Genomic DNA, 17867 nt, shown 5'->3' on the forward strand with positions numbered 1-17867 from the left:
AATAGGGAAACTGGAGCACAGAACAGGGATACACAATGGAGGACATCCAGGGACAGGAATTTAAAAGATACATGATTGGAACATAACAGATGTTCTGACAAGGGAGACTGACACTGTATACACACAGGAGGGTGATTAGTGGTGGAGACACATGGGAACACAGCTGGACTAAATACATCTAATGACAAGGGGAAGTGAAACAGAACTTAATACACACAGGGAAAGACTCACAATAAAACAGAAAACACACACAGAGACACACAAACTTGTACACGAGAGAGAGACATGACAGAGCTGAGAGAGAGGGAGAACGAGAGAGAATGACATGGAGAGGACTTACAGATGAGACCAAGACAACCTAGAAAGGGAACTGACTAAACATGTAACTAATAACTAGAAATACAAATGATTAAACACACATAGGGAAAGTTGCAAAGGACTAGGTGAAGAAGAATCGCAGTATAACTGCATCATTCGATTTGCTAGGTGTACCTAATAAGGCGTCCAGTGACTGTACACCAAATTGTGGTAATGACTAATCACACTGCATTGTTTTGAACCAAAGCATTCAATGAGATAAATATGTTACTTCTAAACCTTTGCCACACTAGATTATGAGTTAGAGTATGTGCTTTTTACACATGCATACACATTAATGATACCCATAATCTAATAGTCTAAATGGCAGCGCTATAGGCTTATTTAAAGTGTTGGGTAGTTGTTTAGGATGACAGCCAGTTGACTCTGCGTTTTCTCTCTGTTTCCCAGATGAACAAGGCCATTGTTTACATTGAGGAGATGGACAGTGTGGCAGATGTTACTTTCCCTGCCATCCCCCAAGTGGTTTCCCTTCTCATGTATGACGACACATCTAAAATGAAAGACAGACCCTACCCACCCAATGGATACCCTGTTGTTTGTGTGACGGTGAGTGAGACGCTGCTTTATTTACTCTAATATAAAATCAAACAAAGCACTTTTTCAGTAGTAATTATTATATAAAACATATTGGTAATGCTGTTTTTAAAAATGTAAGGTTTATCATATTGTTTCTAGGCCTGCAACCCTAAATATCATGACTTTGATAAAACGGGTTCCATCTGTGCCGCGGAGAACATCAACGACACGCTCACTCAGTACCGCTGGCTCATCAGCGCTCCCACCGGATCAGATGGAGTAACCAGCCCCATGAGGGAAGTGGACACTAACACTTTCTTCACCAACACCAAGTCCATCACCTTGGATTCAATCTACTTCCAAGCCGGCTCTAGGGTTCAGTGTGCAGCAAGGGCTTTCAATGCCAACGGAGATGCTGGCCTGGAGCTCGTCAGTTCTATAGTTGTGATCAGCAAAGAGGAGGGTAAGAAGAAGCCAGCAGAGATTTACAGACAAAATACTGGATGTAGAATTATCTGGTTTAGCTGACCCTACCTTTTGCAGGTATGTGTCAGCCTCGTATCCCGGGTACTGTTGGAGCTGAACCTTTCTCTGCAAAGATTCGCTACACGGGTCCAGATGATCCAGACTTTCCCAACCTCATCAAACTGACAGTCCACATGCCTCACATGGACGGTAAGTGGCAAATTTTGTTGCAAATCTCAATATATGCCCTTATATAGCCAATGTGTGTGACAAAAAAAAAACAAAACAATCTTTTGCCCGTTCATCAGGAATGCTGCCAGTGATCTCCACAAGACCTCTGTCCAACTTTGAGCTTACCCTGAGCCCGGATGGCACACGTGTGGGCAACCATCGCTGCTCCAATTTGCTGGACTTCAATGAGATCCAAACCGGCTACGGCTTCATCACAGACGCAACAAAGAACCCTGAAATAATTGGGGAGACATCGCCCTATCAATACAGCGTTGTCATGCGTTCAGCCAACTCTCTGCGCTTTTACAGGAATCTCAACTTAGAGGCCTGCCTCTGGGAGTTCACCAGCTACTATGACATGTCAGAGCTGCTGAACGACTGTGGAGGATCCATCGGAACCGATGGACAGGTAGGAAAAAAAGTTAAATAAGTGAAGACGGTAAAATGTGTTTTAAAATCACCACATTTTACTCAGTCTGAATTTTTTTTTTAAGTTTGTAACATTTACAGGAGGGCCAGGATCCAAGGTTTTCCAGCAGAAAGCTATATAGTAACATTATGAATGAGATATTGTGATTCAACTGGTATTAGCTGAATTGCCTGGTGAGCCTGTCTCTAGCTAGCTTGCTAGCAGTACCCCATAAAGTTGATTGTGTTCATCTGGAGGTCGCGTTATTCATCCAAGTGACCGGCTGACTAGAGGTTTCTCCAACCTTATAAATGATACAGCTGCATGACTGAAGCTCGGGCTGTTAGCTCAGTTTTGTTAGCCAGTGGTGTTAGTTTTGGTCATTATTGCAACTGTAGCATTTGTAAGGTTGGAGAAACCTGCAGCCAGCTGAGATTGAAGAAGTCACTTGGATGAGGGACAAAAAGTGTGTTTCACTGAAAAAGTCCAGATGAGCAGAATCAACTTCCTGGGATTTTCTTACCTGGATGATTAAAGACACTCACTAGCATTAGTTCCCAAAGAAATAGGTATTATTCACGACGGTGCCTTTTCCCTGCCCATTTAGGTGCTGAACCTGGTCCAGTCTTATGTCACCCTGCGTGTTCCTCTCTTTGTGTCTTACGTCTTCCACTCTCCGGTGGCTGTCGGAGGCTGGCAGCACTTTGACCTGCAATCAGAGCTCAAGCTCACCTTTGTGTATGACACAGCTATTCTGTGGCAGGATGGCATTGGCAGCCCACCTGAAGCTGAACTACAAGGTATCTTCATAGCCAACGCTGTTAGTCTTTACTGAGGAAAAATGTAAATTGGTGACGCTCATTGGAAAACGTTCCCCTCTGTACTCGTAGGAGCCATGTACCCCACCAGTATGCGTATAAATGAGGAGGGCCGTCTCGTTGTCAACTTCAAGACCGAGGCACGCTTCAGGGGGCAGTTTGTCATGTCTCATCCAGGTATGCATGTACAGTGTACACACCCTAAACCCATCTTGTGGGGTCATTCTGTACAAGCCGCCTCTGATTACCCTGAGGTCCACATCCTGTCGTTATCTATTTATGGAGTTCCACCTCAGGGGTCTTCCTGTTTGAAAGACCCAGAGGTCATTCAGCAAATGTCAAAATGACCCAACAGCGTTTACTTTTAGGCCGCAAGTAGCACAGGCAGTGTGAAAGGTCACTCTATAAATAAGTAGACACTGTTACTAGCTTAGGTTGGGCAAATTGCATTTGTGAAGATTTATGACTGTATACATGTTTGTTTTCAGGAACCAGCGTGTCATCTATGGTGATATGTGCTGACCACTCTGGGCTGACGTTCACTCTAGCCCTGGTCAGGACTGAGCCTACATACAACCAGCCCATGCAGCAGTGGAGCTTTGTCTCTGATTTTGCTGTGAGTCATTTAACTGTGAAAGCATCCTTCAACTGGTAAAGAAATAGCAAACCAAACAGCCCCATTCCTCAATGTCTGTCCAACCTCTAGGTACGAGACTACTCCGGGACTTATACAGTGAAGCTGGTCCCCTGCATTGCATCACCCAATGGGGAGTTCAGCATCCCTCCTGTCTGCCACCCAAGGGAGCCGCTTACTTTTGATATGGACATTCGCTTCCAGCAGGTTAGAGCTGATCGCTCTTAAAGGCTTTTTCAGTGTGTTGTATTTACACTATTTATTGCCTTTTTAATGATCCTTGCTCGGCAGGTGAGTGACCCGGTGGCAGCCGAGTTCAGCCTCAACACACAAATGTTCCTGCTGTCCAAGAAAGAGCTGTGGTTGTCCGATGGCTCCATGGGATTTGGAGAAGGAACCGATGCTGCTTTTTCAGAAGGTACTACACTGCTGCCATCTAGTGGTGTTAAGTAACATCACAGTGGGAAACCATGACCCACAGGGAATGTCACGTCATCTGTACTTCAATTCAGGCTCCATGATTTATGGCCGTGTGATGGTGGATCCAGTCCAGAACCTGGGTGACTCCTTCTCCTGCAGCATTGAGAAAGTCTTCCTCTGCACCGGAATGGATGGTTACGTTCCCAAATACAACCCCACTAACAAAGAGTATGGCTGCCTGGCAGACGCACCCTCTCTACTGCACAGATTCAAGATCCTGGTATGATGCAATAGATCACAAAGTATGATTGGATACTGTGGAAGTGAAAAAAGTAGATGGGGTTTCTGATTTTTCTGTGTGTGTGTGCCGTTCTGCAGGACAAAGCCCAGCCAGAGACTCAAGCTACATCATTTGGTGACGTTTCTTTTAAGGCCACACTGGCGCAGGACACACCAGGAGCTCTGTCTTTGATCAGACAGCCAGGCACTGACGGCTTCACACTGTCTTCCTCTCCACTTTTTCAGGTCTGCATTATTCTCAGATACAATATGTTCATATATGGAGGCCCAAAACTGAAGAAACAAAAAAACCATAAATAAATGAATAATTTAAGTAAATATGGTGAAAAACATAGACATGCTTTTCCATGTTGATCCTTTGAATGACAGCACCCTCATGTTAAAGTAGAAATTGATCAAAATTGATAAAAATCAATAAATACACATAACGTAATAATACAAAACTGAATTTTAAGTGGTAATGATAATAAATATGGGAATTAATGCAAAAGCGATGGAATAAACTAGCACGGCCTGCAATATTTTTTCAAATTCTTCTTTTCAAAGTCTTTGTTTCGCATTTATCAAACAAAATTCAATCAAAGACACAAGCTTTGGTTACCATAAAGCTACAAGCAACATATGTTAAATGTGAAGGGTGAAACGAATTTAAATGGAAATATAAATGTTTTTAAAAATATTTTGATATTAATGATCGCTGTATGTGTGACAATGTTTGTGCAAAGTATTGTTGCGACTGGCCCACCCGGTAAGAACGAGGTAGGATACTTACAGACATATGTGCGTACATATGCTACAAATATTATAGTAGGATTAATGGTTGTACATTTAATGATAAAATACTTTATTTATTATTATTATTATTAAATATTTTTTGTTTGTTTTTTAAATTTGGCACTTCTGGTCCTCCGTAGTTGTTTTTGCACAGGCCCAGACTTAAAGAGAATTACACATCTTGTGCTTTCAGGTGGCTGCTGGTCGAGAATGGTTCATCCACACCATCTACACTGTCCGCTCCAGAGAAAATGCCAACCGCAACATTGGCAAGCGCAGCGTAGAGTACCTCCATCACAGCATCTTCTCTGTTGAGCAACCCCGCTCCTCCACCCGCCACCGCCGTGCCGCCCCCTCTTTCTCCGCTCCTGCTGTAGCCCAAGACATCGGTATCGAAAATAATCGGGGCACCAACATCCAGCACATCGCCCTGGACCGAAGAGACCGCATTGTGGTCAGCCAGCGCCAGCCTTGGCTCCCTAATCGTGACAGTTTCTTAGAGCGCCCCCTGCTGGAGAGTTCAGGCAGAGAGCCGAGTGATACTTCCACTATACCTTTGCTGGTGGGCGTCGCAGGCCTGATCCTCCTCACCTGCCTCATTGCCACCGTCGTCATTCTCCTGCTCCGGCGCAAGAAGCGTGAAAAGAAGAGCCAGTACCCTCCTTACGCCACCTCCTCTTCTTCAGCCTACAACGGCTACAGTCACAGCCCAGCAGGCATGTGGGGTGGCTCAGACAGCTCAGAGGTGTAAATGTGGGCCCAGCTCCAGTTCAAACATCTGTCCTCTATTAAAGGGACTTTGATAAGTCTCCTCCACCAATGTGCCTTCGATGCCAAACTTGTGTAGCACTGAAAAGAGCCCAGAACAGTCTGTGGACAGCAAAGGATGTCAGTACTCGGGGCCCACAGGCAGTGAATGCACCAGAATAATGAGGCTTGCTGATCTCTGATAATTGTTTGTCTTTAATTTACTGTACGTTCGTGCCTTTATTACAACCTATGCAGGATCATGGATATAAGTAGAAGCCCCTCAAAATATATCTGTTTCATTTAGGTTCCAAGTTGTAAAATATCGCTCTTTATCCAGTGTTTGCAAATGCATGTAATGTAACTCGTGAGTAAATGGCATCCTTGTTTAAATCTCATAAAAGCAAATTATTTTCTATTCAGTCTTTTTTTTTTTGTTAATTGCTGTATTTCACCATGTTCATTATGTTTTTTTAGTGGAGAACAAAAAGGACTGAATGTTAGTCAAAACTGAGCTTAATGAATGATGTGATTCTTTTTCCTTCTATAAGAAGCCTGCAATACTACTACTGAGAAGAGTACTACTGTGGTGTCACTGAAAGGGATTGTAAATGTTATTTTAGTCTTTTGAAAATGCAGAAATCCACTTTTTTTTTTACATTTTCTAGATAAATGTGGCTAAAATCAGATGCACACCTATCCGTGTACATATCAATGTAGGACTATGGGTAAAAGGAAAAAAAGTATTACTACACCCTGGTGAAACTTGAAAAAAGAAAAATCTGTCTGGTTTGTTGATCAAGGCCTGAAAACAAGTGCAGTATAAAAACTATACTTTTTCCTTCTACAAGTGACAGCATATTTTAATGTGCCAACTATTAGTAGACTTTTATGGCTTATTAACTTTGTGAAAATTTTCCAAATACTGGATGTATGTAAACTTAAACTGCCAAACTGAAAAGAAATATTTTATGAACGTGTCATTTATCAGCTTTTTTGTTTGGTTTTTTTTTTAAAAAAGGGGGGAGATTTATTTGCGATGCTCAAAAAGACATTTTCTACAATATAAGATACAAGAACAGATGTTTTCTTAAAAATAAAAAAGGGTACATATTGTTTGTTTCAAGCAATGGAATGTGGTACAACCAACAGGCATAAATACACATATTTCAATTAAGTACTAGTAAAAAATAAGGACTAGCAAACAAAATCTAACCCAGCACAGCTGCAGTGTTTAGGTAAGTGACAACAAGGCAGGCTTGTAAAGAAACACTTCCTAGAACCTAAAACAACCATATCAGTCCGTCAGGGATTTTACACAGTACATTATCACAGCCTGCAAACAAACACAGACACTAGGACTAATGATAGCTGGCTGCCGTCTTTAATTCTGTTAATGCGGGTTTTTCCAGCAGCTTCACAACTTGAGCTTTTTCCTTCGTCCTCGACCGTCTGGAGTTCCCTCTGACTTTCGTTTCTGCGCCTGGGAGGGAAAAAATGGATTAAAAAAATAATAATAAAAGGATGTTGTCCTTAATAGACAGCTTAAAATAGTTTGAATTGTTTATTATGGGATGAATTTGTAGCTTACCGAGCCGGTCTTTGGGCCCCGTTTCTTCTTTTCCGCCTTCTCCCTCTCCTCCAGCTCCATGTTCTCTCTCTCTATCAGGGTGATCAGGGTGTTGCATCGCCTCTGGAGCTCCTACACGATAAATGGGGGGAGAAAATAAAAATTGCATTTTTAATTATTAAAACAATTTTTTAAAAATGTTTAAATAACAGAAGAAAAAAAACTGAGAAATAAGAGTGAAGTAATCCAAACTCACCATTGCAGTCCTAGATTTGAGGAACCAGTCGAAGCGGAACTGTGGTGAGTTGCGGATGCACTGGCGGAGCTCGTCGTACACGCTCTCCTTATCAAAGCCAAGCTTGTGAAGCATACAGATGAGGAAGCGGTCTTCCTCCTCTGTGTAGTTCTTGCCTTTGTTAGTCCCGTAGGAGATACGGAGCTGATGGAAAGGAGCCTTGTAGCGGCCAATCTAAAGGAGGATTTGAGAAACACATTGAAGGATAAACACAATGCTGAATGAGAAATCTACTCAGCAACTTGCACTACAAAAAGAATCTTTTTTGGGGTTTTTTAGAAAACATACTATATGATACGGGGCCGATGGCGCGATATGGCAGCCTGGCTTCTGTCAGTCTGCCCCAGGGCAGCTGTGGCTACAACTGTAGCTGCCTCCACCACAGTGTGTGTGAATGTGACAGTGAATGAATAGTGGAATGGTAAAGCGCTTTGAGTGTCTAGAAAAGCGCTATATAAATGCAATCCATCATTATTATCATTATTATTATTATTATTATTATTATTTCAAAGTTGACTGACTGCTACCTTTGAGTCCAGTGCTTTCTTGATGCTGATCCTCCTCTGAATCCTGGCCTCTCCTCTTTCTATCTGAGCCATGATCTTTTCAATATCCTGCAACTCATTGCAGCGCTCCCAGAATACAGCTGCAGGAAAGGACACGAACATGAAGTCACACAATAAATCAATTTAAATATCTGGGTTTGCTTTCGACAGAAGAAAAAAAAAATCCATTACCAGAATATTCCATGACTTCCTCCGGAGTTTTCCCCTCAACCTCTCTGGCAATGTTCTCAATATCATCTCTCCCCCACTTCTCGTTTGCTTTGATGAACTGGTTGAAGTCACGTTTGTTCCAAATAGTAAATCCCTGCGACAAGCGTACAGTTGATCCGTTAATGCACAATTTAGAGAAATATGCAAACATTTCATTTCCTGTATATCAGCCACTGGCTGCAAGTCAACAAGAAAAATAATCCACCTGTTGCAGAAGGGTTTCCTTCTCTTCCAGTTCCTCCTCTGTGAGGGCCTCGGCCTCATCGATCTTAGCCTGCTCCTCCTTCTGGACCTGAGCAGAGTTTGGTATGTCTGGATTGCGAGGAACCTTAAGAGACAAAGCCACAGATCCAGTTAGAGTCTTCTCAAAAGACAACAAAATTTGGACAAATAGGAATGTGTCTGATCTCTTTGAACCTTATATCCAATGGTCTTTCTGTAGAAGAGAATTTCCTTTTCTAGAAGCTCAAAAAGACGTGGAGGGAAGAACTGGAAGTCCTGCACATTTGGCTGCTTAGGCGGACGAGGAGCCTGGCAAAAAAAAAAAAAAAAGGCAATCCAAAATAAGTAATAGGGACATGCACAACTAGTCACCTAATCATCGCTATTGTCACTAGTCTGTACCAAACGTATTCATTCAGTCTAACTGATTTACAATTGATACTCAATGCAGTAAATCAGCGGTCCCCAACCCCCGGGCCTCGGACCGGTCCGTGAGTCGTTTGGTACCGGGCCGCGAGAGTTGAGGCTCAGGTGTGAAATGTATAGTTTTCAGGGTTTTATCGGTTTTCAGCGTTATTTTGTTATTATCGTTTACTCTGTTTTCCTTGGTCTTTTCACGTGTGTTATGAATAAATTTTCTTTTTTCGGTACAGGTACTAGTTTTATTTTGTTGTATTTATCCGCGACACCTTAAAGGCCGGTCCATGAAAATATTGTCGGGCATAAACCGGTCCCTGGCGCAAAGGTTGGGGACCGCTGCAGTAAATGGTTGTTTCCTAAATGTTATGCCGCCACCTGCCACCAGTTGGCGCATCACTGCTGAGAAACGCCATTAATCTAGGCCTGATTGTTTTAGTAATAGTATAATTGTTAGTTTTTCGTGTTAGTTCTTTAAAAAGGTGAAAGACTGAGATCACAGATAAAACAATGTTTTGTAATAACATGTTTTCATATCATATTTAACATCAGTTTATTATACGTGTTTTTCTTAGTTGCCTGTTTGGAGAATACAATGCAATGTCCATAATGCACAATGTAAGGTGGCACACAGTTAAGCGACATGATTCATTATTGAAGAATGTGATTAATGGTATCACATGGTTTTCTTTACAAGGCTTTTGACATTGTATATTAAACGGTTAACAAATTTAACTTAATAACTGAATGTTTCTTAGTTTTACACTAGTTCACTGGACTAATTTGAGTTTTTCCTTGTTTAGTCATCAAAGAACTTAGTCAAACCCCCAATAAATAAACATTAAACATCCTGATGCTTTAATAGATTCTGTCTGTATGATGTTTGTACAGTGATGGTTTCCTACCTTTGGTGCTTTGGGCTCACTGACTCGCAGAGCTTCTCTGAAGTAGGCATCCACCGCGTAATTGGCTTTCCTTTCTCTCTTGGGCGGCTCGATCCAGTTTGTAATGACCTGAACGGAAAAATGAAAATCACAAGCTAAGGATTTAAGTCTTTTCCCAAAAGAAAGGCAGTCCCAGATTATAAATACCGATGCTGGCCAACCTATTTACCTTCTTCTTCTCTCTGTAGTCCTCTCCTTCGAAGGTGTACACGCTGGTGTTCTCCGTGTCCATGGTGAAGTTTCTCAAAGAGCTCTCGCCCAGCGATGACATTCTCTCCTTCATCTCCATAGTCTGGTACACAATCATTTCAAAGTGTTTGATTTTTTTAAATTCACACAATAACTTTCGATTGATGCTTTTCAGCTAATGCAACCAGACTCACCTTCCTTTCACCTCTCTCCAGGATGGCATCGATGTCATCATCTGTGATCTCGCTCTCTTTGGAAGCAAACACATGTGTGGCACCGTGGCGGATGATGGAGAGCATCTCATCCTTACCCAGTTTGTTTGCACTCGGATCCACAAGTCTCCCTATTTTCAAAAAATAAATAAAATAAAGTTTAGTTTATTTCGCAATTTCCAACAAGTACCACTATGTGAACTTCATATTTTATTTCTTAGCAGCATGCAGGACACTAAAACAAGTTTAAACAGGCTGACTTTAAGTGAGATGAGTTACCTTGCTGGATGACGATCGAGTCCAGGCGCAGTTTCATCTCGGCCCTCTCCACAATCCTCTCCTCCACTGTGTTTTCAGTGATGAAACGGAAAACTCGGACCTGCTTCTGCTGACCAATCCTGTGAGCTCGGTCCTAAGCAGATGAAAAAAAACAAGCAAACAAAAAAGTCAGGTAATCTGACCGAAACAATCAAGTTCATTGGTTACACTCATGCTCAGGTAGATCATCATATTAGACTACTAACCATGGCCTGAAGATCGACTTGAGGGTTCCAGTCTGAGTCGTAGAGGATGACTACATCTGCTGTTGCCAGGTTAATACCCAGACCTCCAGCCCTGGTGCTCAACATAAAGATGAACTTTGAGCTGTTGGGCTCATTGAAAACATTGATGGAGATCTGTAAATACACAAACACGTGAAAATTAAGTGCTTTTATAGTCACACTCTCAATACCAAACACTCAGGAATTGCTTTTGGTTATGGAAGATGACAAATCCACATCTCACCTGTCTCTCCTCGTGTGGAGTTTGCCCATCCAGGCGACAGTAACCGTAGTTCCTCCACATGCAGTAGTCCTCCAAGATGTCCAGCATCCTGGTCATCTGACTGAAGATGAGCACACGTGAACCTACAAAACAGGGATGTGGAGACGTTAAGAGACGTAATTAAAACAATTTTGCAATTCTACCAGCATTTAAAAATGTATATGCAAACGGGAGCATGAGCCCTCCCGCCAGTAATAAAGAGATAACTAAAATACTGAACAAAAAGAATCCACACACCCTGCTCTTTTAGCTTGGGCAGCAGCTTGTCTAGCACCACCATCTTGCCGCTGTTCACCGCCAGGTGGATGTCTGTTGTGTACGGTGGGCCGGGCTCAGCCCCATCAAACAGGTAAGGATGGTTGCAGCATTTTCTCAGCTGCATGAGAACGTTCAGCAGACGCATCTTGTCCATTTTACCCGCCGAGTTCAGAATGTCGATGTCCTTCATCAGAATCTTTGTGTACCTGACGGGTAGTAGCACACAACAACTTAAGTTCAGCATCCACAAATACAGCAGGGGAAAAACACAAAAACAGCTCAGGTCTTGTTTTATAGCAAGTCCATTTTAACTGGGGATGCTTACCACTCCCGCTGCATCTTACTCAGGCCAACATAAATCTTGATCTCCTTCTTGGGGAGCAGAGTTTTCTCCACGTCTGCTTTGATACGACGAAGCAAGAAAGGACGCAGCACCTACACACAGGGAGCGCATTAACCCAACTGAAATATAACACACCTTACAACGTACAGCAGCGTGCTGGATAGTCGCATTAAATACATACAGTGTGAAGACGTTCAACCAACTTTTGATCACCCAGGCAGTTATTTGTGTCAAACCAGGAATCAAAGTCCTGAGAAAAAAGAAGAGAAATTAAATTGGCACCTTAATACAGAAACACCTCTTCTCTAAAGCGTTTTCAAGACTTCTTCTATAAACTACTGATTTTGTGGTTTTCTATAGAAATCCTACTTCTGATGAGTTGAAGACATCAGGCAGCAGGAAGTTCAGGAGAGCCCACAGCTCATGGAGGTTGTTTTGCAGGGGTGTTCCAGTCAACAGCAAACGATTGGTGGTCTTAAATTCACGCACAATTTCTGATAACTATGGAGAAGCAAAGAAAACCTTAGCGATCTGACCATCTCACAGTACTAAAGGTTAGGTGGCTGACATGTGTAACTATTTTGTTTCAGCAGCTGTCTGACCTTTGACTTCTCGTTCTTGATCCTGTGAGCCTCATCAATGACCAGGTATCTCCAGTTGAATTTTTTGAACACCGCCTTTTCAATGATGAGCATCTCGTAGGATGTCACGCACACATCCCACTCTCCAGGCAGCAGCACATCTCGGATCAGGGCAGTCTGTCATTGAAGCAGAAAACTGTTTTTACCACCAGAGTTCTACAGATTAATCTCATAAATATGTGTCTACAATACATAAAAAAATAATAATTTTAAACCAGAACAATACATGAGTGTTGTCGGTTACACAATCGTTTCCTGTGTCACAAACAACAAACAATAAATTATTATTCAAAAATAGATGTTATTACCTGTTATTTTAGCAATCTAAATTGCAGTCATAAAAACCAACTACTAAGAGCCTACCTCCCACAACGTATGGCATAAGGACTTTTTAAAGACTGAATTAAGACATTAAACAACAATTAAGGCCTTATTGTTTAGATTGCAGTATTTAACACCTTTTAAAACTTTTTTAAATGCCTGTGGGAGTCAAAAAACAAAAACAAAAAAAACAAAACAATATGGAGTCCACCAAATAGAACTGGTGAAGGACAACCAAAGCATCTGAAAAAATGCTTTGATTTTCACACCATTGATACATTTTTGACACAGCTTACCCGCTCATCTCTGTCTCCGATCAGGCAGACAGCACGAAGGGAAGGCACCCATCTCTTGAACTCATTCATCCAGTTGTAGAGGGTGGACTTGGGAACCAGCACCATGTGAGGACCAGGGATGTTTCTGTAGTGCTTCATATAACCCAGCAGTGCAATAGTTTGGAGAGTCTTACCCAATCCCTGACAATAAGAAAAGAAAACATGAATGAAGAAAAAAAAAAAAGAAAAAAAAACATTATGACACGATAAAAATATCTGTAATTTAACTCCATGAATAAGTAGAAACGTGAAAAAGTGCTGACCATTTCATCGGCGAGGATACCATTGATTCCATTCTCGTACAAAGAAATGAGCCAGTTCAGACCACGGACCTGATAGTCCCTCATCTTCCCTGTTTTCACATCTACATTACAGACAAGAAAACAAAATTCTGTAAGAATTGTTTTAATTTTGTTTTGCCTAATAAAAACTCCCACCACTAGGGGGAGTGCTTCTGCTGCCTCTTATTGGGGCAGTAATAGATCAACAAGTGCAAGTCAAGTGAAATTTGCTTAGGAAGGCTCCTAACTGAGTGAAGTGACACAGATGAGCTGGCTGAATTCTGCTAAGTACAAAGACAATGTGCTTCAGTGCTTCCTTTATTGGCTGTATCAGGATCAGCCACATACAGTGGGGCAAAAAAGTATTTAGTCAGCCACCGATTGTGCAAGTTCCCCCACCTAAAATGATGACACAGGTCAGTAATTTGCACCAGAGGTACACTTCAACTGTGAGAGACAGAATGTGAAAAAAAAAAAAATCCATGAATCCACATGGTAGGATTTGTAAAGAATTTATTCGTAAATCAGGGTGGAAAATAAGTATTTGGTCAATAACAAAAATACAACTCAATACTTTGTAACATAACCTTTGTTGGCAATAACAGAGGTCAAACGTTTACTATAGGTCTTTACCAGGTTTGCACACACTGTAGCTGGTATTTTGGCCCATTCCTCCATGCAGATCTTCTCGAGAGCAGTGATGTTTTGGGGCTGTCGCCGAGCAACACGGACTTTCAACTCCCGCCACAGATTTTCTATGGGGTTGAGGTCTGGAGACTGGCTAGGCCACTCCAGGACTTTCAAATGCTTCTTACGGAGCCACTCCTTTGTTGCCCGGGCGGTGTGTTTTGGATCATTGTCATGTTGGAAGACCCAGCCTCGTTTCATCTTCAAAGTTCTCACTGATGGAAGGAGGTTTTGGCTCAAAATCTCACGATACATGGCCCCATTCATTCTGTCCTTAACACGGATCAGTCGTCCTGTCCCCTTGGCAGAAAAACAGCCCCATAGCATGATGTTTCCACTCCCATGCTTCACAGTAGGTATGGTGTTCTTGGGATGCAACTCAGTATTCTTCTTCCTCCAAACACGACGAGTTGAGTTTATACCAAAAAGTTCTACTTTGGTTTCATCTGACCACATGACATTCTCCCAATCCTCTGCTGTATCATCCATGTGCTCTCTGGCAAACTTCAGACGGGCCTGGACATGCACTGGCTTCAGCAGCGGAACACGTCTGGCACTGCGGGATTTGATTCCCTGCCGTTGTAGTGTGTTACTGATGGTGACCTTTGTTACTTTGGTCCCAGCTCTCTGCAGGTCATTCACCAGGTCCCCCCGCGTGGTTCTGGGATCTTTGCTCACCGTTCTCATGATCATTTTGACCCCACGGGATGAGATCTTGCGTGGAGCCCCAGATCGAGGGAGATTATCAGTGGTCTTGTATGTCTTCCATTTTCTGATGATTGCTCCCACAGTTGATTTTTTCACACCAAGCTGCTTGCCTATTGTAGATTCACTTTTCCCAGTCTGGTGCAGGTCTACAATACTTTTCCTGGTGTCCTTCGAAAGCTCTTTGGTCTTGGCCATGGCGGAGTTTGGAGTCTGACTGTTTGAGGCTGTGGACAGGTGTCTTTTATACAGATGATGAGTTCAAACAGGTGCCATTCATACAGGTAACGAGTGGGGGACAGAAAAGCTTCTTACAGAAGATGTTACAGGTCTGTGAGAGCCAGAGATTTTCCTTGTTTGAGGTGACCAAATACTTATTTTCCACCCTGATTTACGAATAAATTCTTTACAAATCCTTTTTTTTTCACATTCTGTCTCTCACAGTTGAAGTGTACCTCTGGTGCAAATTACTGACCTCTGTCATCATTTTAAGTGGGGGAACTTGCACAATCGGTGGCTGACTAAATACTTTTTTGCCCCACTGTATATAACATATTTGTTATTTGCTCATGCTCAGTGTGTGCTTTGAGTCCCCATAAAAACTGGTCTTTACTTACAGGAGGGAGACTCGTCAAAGCGAGTGCACACATTTGTGGTCTTTGTGCTCTCATTAAGAAGCTCTTCATCCTCTTCTTGTTCCGTGCGACGGTGGCGGTTGCTTTTAAAAAAATAATAAAAGACACAGCGTTATAAATCACAATGGGAGAAAACTTTCTAAATGGAGGAAAAGAAACTGTTCTGTAGGGATAGATACTCACTCTCCAGCTGAAAGCAAATTCTGTTTCTCGTCCTTCTTGATACGAGGACGTCCCGGTTTCATCTTGAGCGGTGAGGTGGGGGTCTTCTGTGCAGCTGGTTGGATGAAATGAGCAAACAGCTCTGTTTGCTTCAGCAGATACTCAAATCTGTTGGTCCGGTCTGTTTGCTGCATTACACAGAAAGAAAGTCCCATTCATCTTCCGACCCAGGAGTACAGTGGTGAGCCATGTAATGATGGAAGAGAGGACTTACCACTTTCTCCTCATAACCTGGAGTAGAGTCTTTAGTTTTGGAGGAAGATGAGGAGGAGGAGGCATCTTGTCCATCAGCACCTGCATCTGAAGAGGACTCTTTTCCAGCATCTGAAGAGTCAGACTTCTCCTAAGGGAGTGTATGGTGAAAACAAACCAGTCTTAGTGGATGTCGTCCTTATGTTTACAACAACAACAACAACAACAACAACTGATAGGAAGAGATGAGCTCACTGGCTCAAAAACAAGCCAAAGGGCAAACCAAAATTTCAAGGTGCATCGGTATTCACATTTGCAGAAAACAGGGCATGTATTGACTGAAATACCGTCAGTTGTTCTTCTAATCATATACTGTCACGGGAAGGTACTTTTGATAGCACATTTGCGTCACAGAATAAATCAGTCTCTTTTACCCCTCTGCTATCAGACGTGCTGAGAAGTACCAGTAAATTTGTGGATTTAAATCTCTATTAAAAGAAGATGAGGTGATAATGATAAGACTTTTTGTGGAGAAAATGCTTCCAATACAAAGCAAGGACGGTGTTTTGGAATTTCAGCTTTCTTTATGTGGGATTTTTATATTGATAGAAGTTTCAAATCATTTTTTGGCCGAGTTGTACGCAGCCAGCGAAGCAGCATCCTTCCCCGGTCACAACAGCCATTGCTACGCGGTCTGCTCCGAAAACAAAGGGGCAGACGGTACAGCTGAGAGGACTGCTTCTGCCCCCCCAATTTGTTTTCACGGGGTTTTCTAAAAGCCGACTCACTGTTATAAGCGTCCCACTGAGTGAACCAGGTCTGAGAGCAAGCATAGAACAAGTAAGGACTTCTGGAGCGATACGAGACAGGCAGCTAGCGGGGCTAAGCTAGTAGAGTGGGCGCTCATGAAAACGGCTGGCCTCGCTGCTGCGCTGGTGGATCTGGCTGTTGTCTTCGGGAGCTAATGGTAGCGCCGCTGCTAGCTAACTGACAAACTGAAAGTTTCACACAGTTGATTTCGAAAAATGCCTGAACAAGAGATGGACCTTTTCAGAGTTATACATTCGTGTGTCGGCTTTGTGAGAAACGAAGTCAGCGTCGAAAGGATATAATTCCCATTTTGAAACATCTTACCTCCGCTCCTCCGGCGTCTTCAACTTCAGCCTGCTCTTCCCGCTGTTCCACGCAGTTTGCGCTTTCGGACATTTTTGTCGATTTTCCTTTTCCGTTCAGGTATATCGTTTGTTATTAGGTGACTTGTGTGATCCCGTTTAAGAGCCGTTGAGAATTTTCGGAACTTCCTCTAGGTAAATAAGGACAATCCTGTTGTTTTTAATGAAAGACACACCGGTTGGTCGCAGGCAGCACGTTCGCGCTAGCAAGATTTTTCTCGCGCACCCGCGTTCACATAGTTACCGGGTCTGAGCGCGCTATCGCGAGATTTTATTATGCTGCCTTCGCAGACTGTCGAAAGTATTTGTTTTTGTTATGGCTCATATGACAGCTTCCAGTCATCTCCAAGGTTACTATAGTTAACTAAATCTAAACTAAAGCCTTTAAAAAATTAAACTTAACTAAAACGATTTTTAAACTGCAACAATGTATAGGTTAATATGATTAGTTTTAGTATTTGCTGGTTTAGTAAAACACTTTTATTATAACTTGATGGTTTTGCTGCTTATTGAATCTCTGGATGTCAGCAAGACCGGGACTCACCTTCTTTTAAAAGTTTTCTTTTTTATTGAAATACCTTTACTTATTGTTCTGAATCTAGCATCTGACATATGCCCTCCATGCAATGAATAATTAAAAAGACTAACACAAAAACTATTAAAAACAAAAATAAATAATGCATTTTCAAAAATTTTTTAACCAGACCTGACATATATATGGATACATTGATATGTTCCTTGCACTTCCAAAGTTACATGCTTTAATATTATAACTCATTTCTGAAGCCAATGACACTAGCATCACCCCTCTAGGAAGTTTGATGGGTTTCACTGATTAGAGAAAAGACATAGCCAAGTCAATATTTGTGATTGATAGGGTGAAATATTATAGTAAAGTAATATTTCAGTCCCACTTGTGTTTCCTAAAGT

The 17867-nt window shown here is 42.2% G+C and overlaps 2 protein-coding genes across 2 annotated transcripts in view; one reads left to right on the forward strand and one right to left on the reverse strand.

The window, feature by feature from the left end:
- Nucleotides 1-6705, forward strand: part of frem3 (Fras1 related extracellular matrix 3) — a 31792-nt gene extending 25087 nt beyond the window's left edge. The window contains exons 13-24 of the mRNA XM_085459032.1: nucleotides 769-927; nucleotides 1057-1360; nucleotides 1441-1572; nucleotides 1671-2002; nucleotides 2610-2802; nucleotides 2893-2997; nucleotides 3309-3436; nucleotides 3527-3661; nucleotides 3746-3872; nucleotides 3967-4154; nucleotides 4253-4399; nucleotides 5142-6705. Of these exons, the coding sequence (XP_085315158.1) occupies nucleotides 769-927; nucleotides 1057-1360; nucleotides 1441-1572; nucleotides 1671-2002; nucleotides 2610-2802; nucleotides 2893-2997; nucleotides 3309-3436; nucleotides 3527-3661; nucleotides 3746-3872; nucleotides 3967-4154; nucleotides 4253-4399; nucleotides 5142-5699 (2508 nt within the window). The 3' untranslated portion in view covers nucleotides 5700-6705. The remainder of the gene's footprint in view (nucleotides 1-768; nucleotides 928-1056; nucleotides 1361-1440; nucleotides 1573-1670; nucleotides 2003-2609; nucleotides 2803-2892; nucleotides 2998-3308; nucleotides 3437-3526; nucleotides 3662-3745; nucleotides 3873-3966; nucleotides 4155-4252; nucleotides 4400-5141) is intronic.
- A 355-nt stretch (nucleotides 6706-7060) lies between these two features.
- On the reverse strand, nucleotides 7061-17195 carry smarca5 (SNF2 related chromatin remodeling ATPase 5). The gene is made up of 24 exons (XM_085459033.1): nucleotides 16900-17195; nucleotides 15788-15916; nucleotides 15535-15701; nucleotides 15334-15434; nucleotides 13307-13407; nucleotides 13005-13184; nucleotides 12349-12504; nucleotides 12116-12247; nucleotides 11928-11996; nucleotides 11729-11838; nucleotides 11383-11609; nucleotides 11107-11228; nucleotides 10845-10997; nucleotides 10600-10732; nucleotides 10303-10451; nucleotides 10089-10211; nucleotides 9881-9988; nucleotides 8754-8867; nucleotides 8542-8664; nucleotides 8298-8430; nucleotides 8088-8206; nucleotides 7522-7734; nucleotides 7287-7397; nucleotides 7061-7178 (listed from the first exon to the last, which is right to left on the reverse strand). The coding sequence occupies exons 1-24, from the start codon at nucleotides 16969-16971 to the stop codon at nucleotides 7113-7115; spliced, it is 3111 nt and encodes a 1036-aa protein (XP_085315159.1). The 5' UTR covers nucleotides 16972-17195; the 3' UTR covers nucleotides 7061-7112.
- Between the last annotated feature and the right edge of the window lie 672 nt (nucleotides 17196-17867).

This window comes from Copadichromis virginalis, linkage group LG6 (assembly GCF_057382275.1).
Source record: "Copadichromis virginalis isolate Kocher_CV1m ecotype Utaka linkage group LG6, C_Virginalis_male_GT1.1, whole genome shotgun sequence".
Lineage (NCBI taxonomy): Eukaryota > Metazoa > Chordata > Actinopteri > Cichliformes > Cichlidae > Copadichromis > Copadichromis virginalis.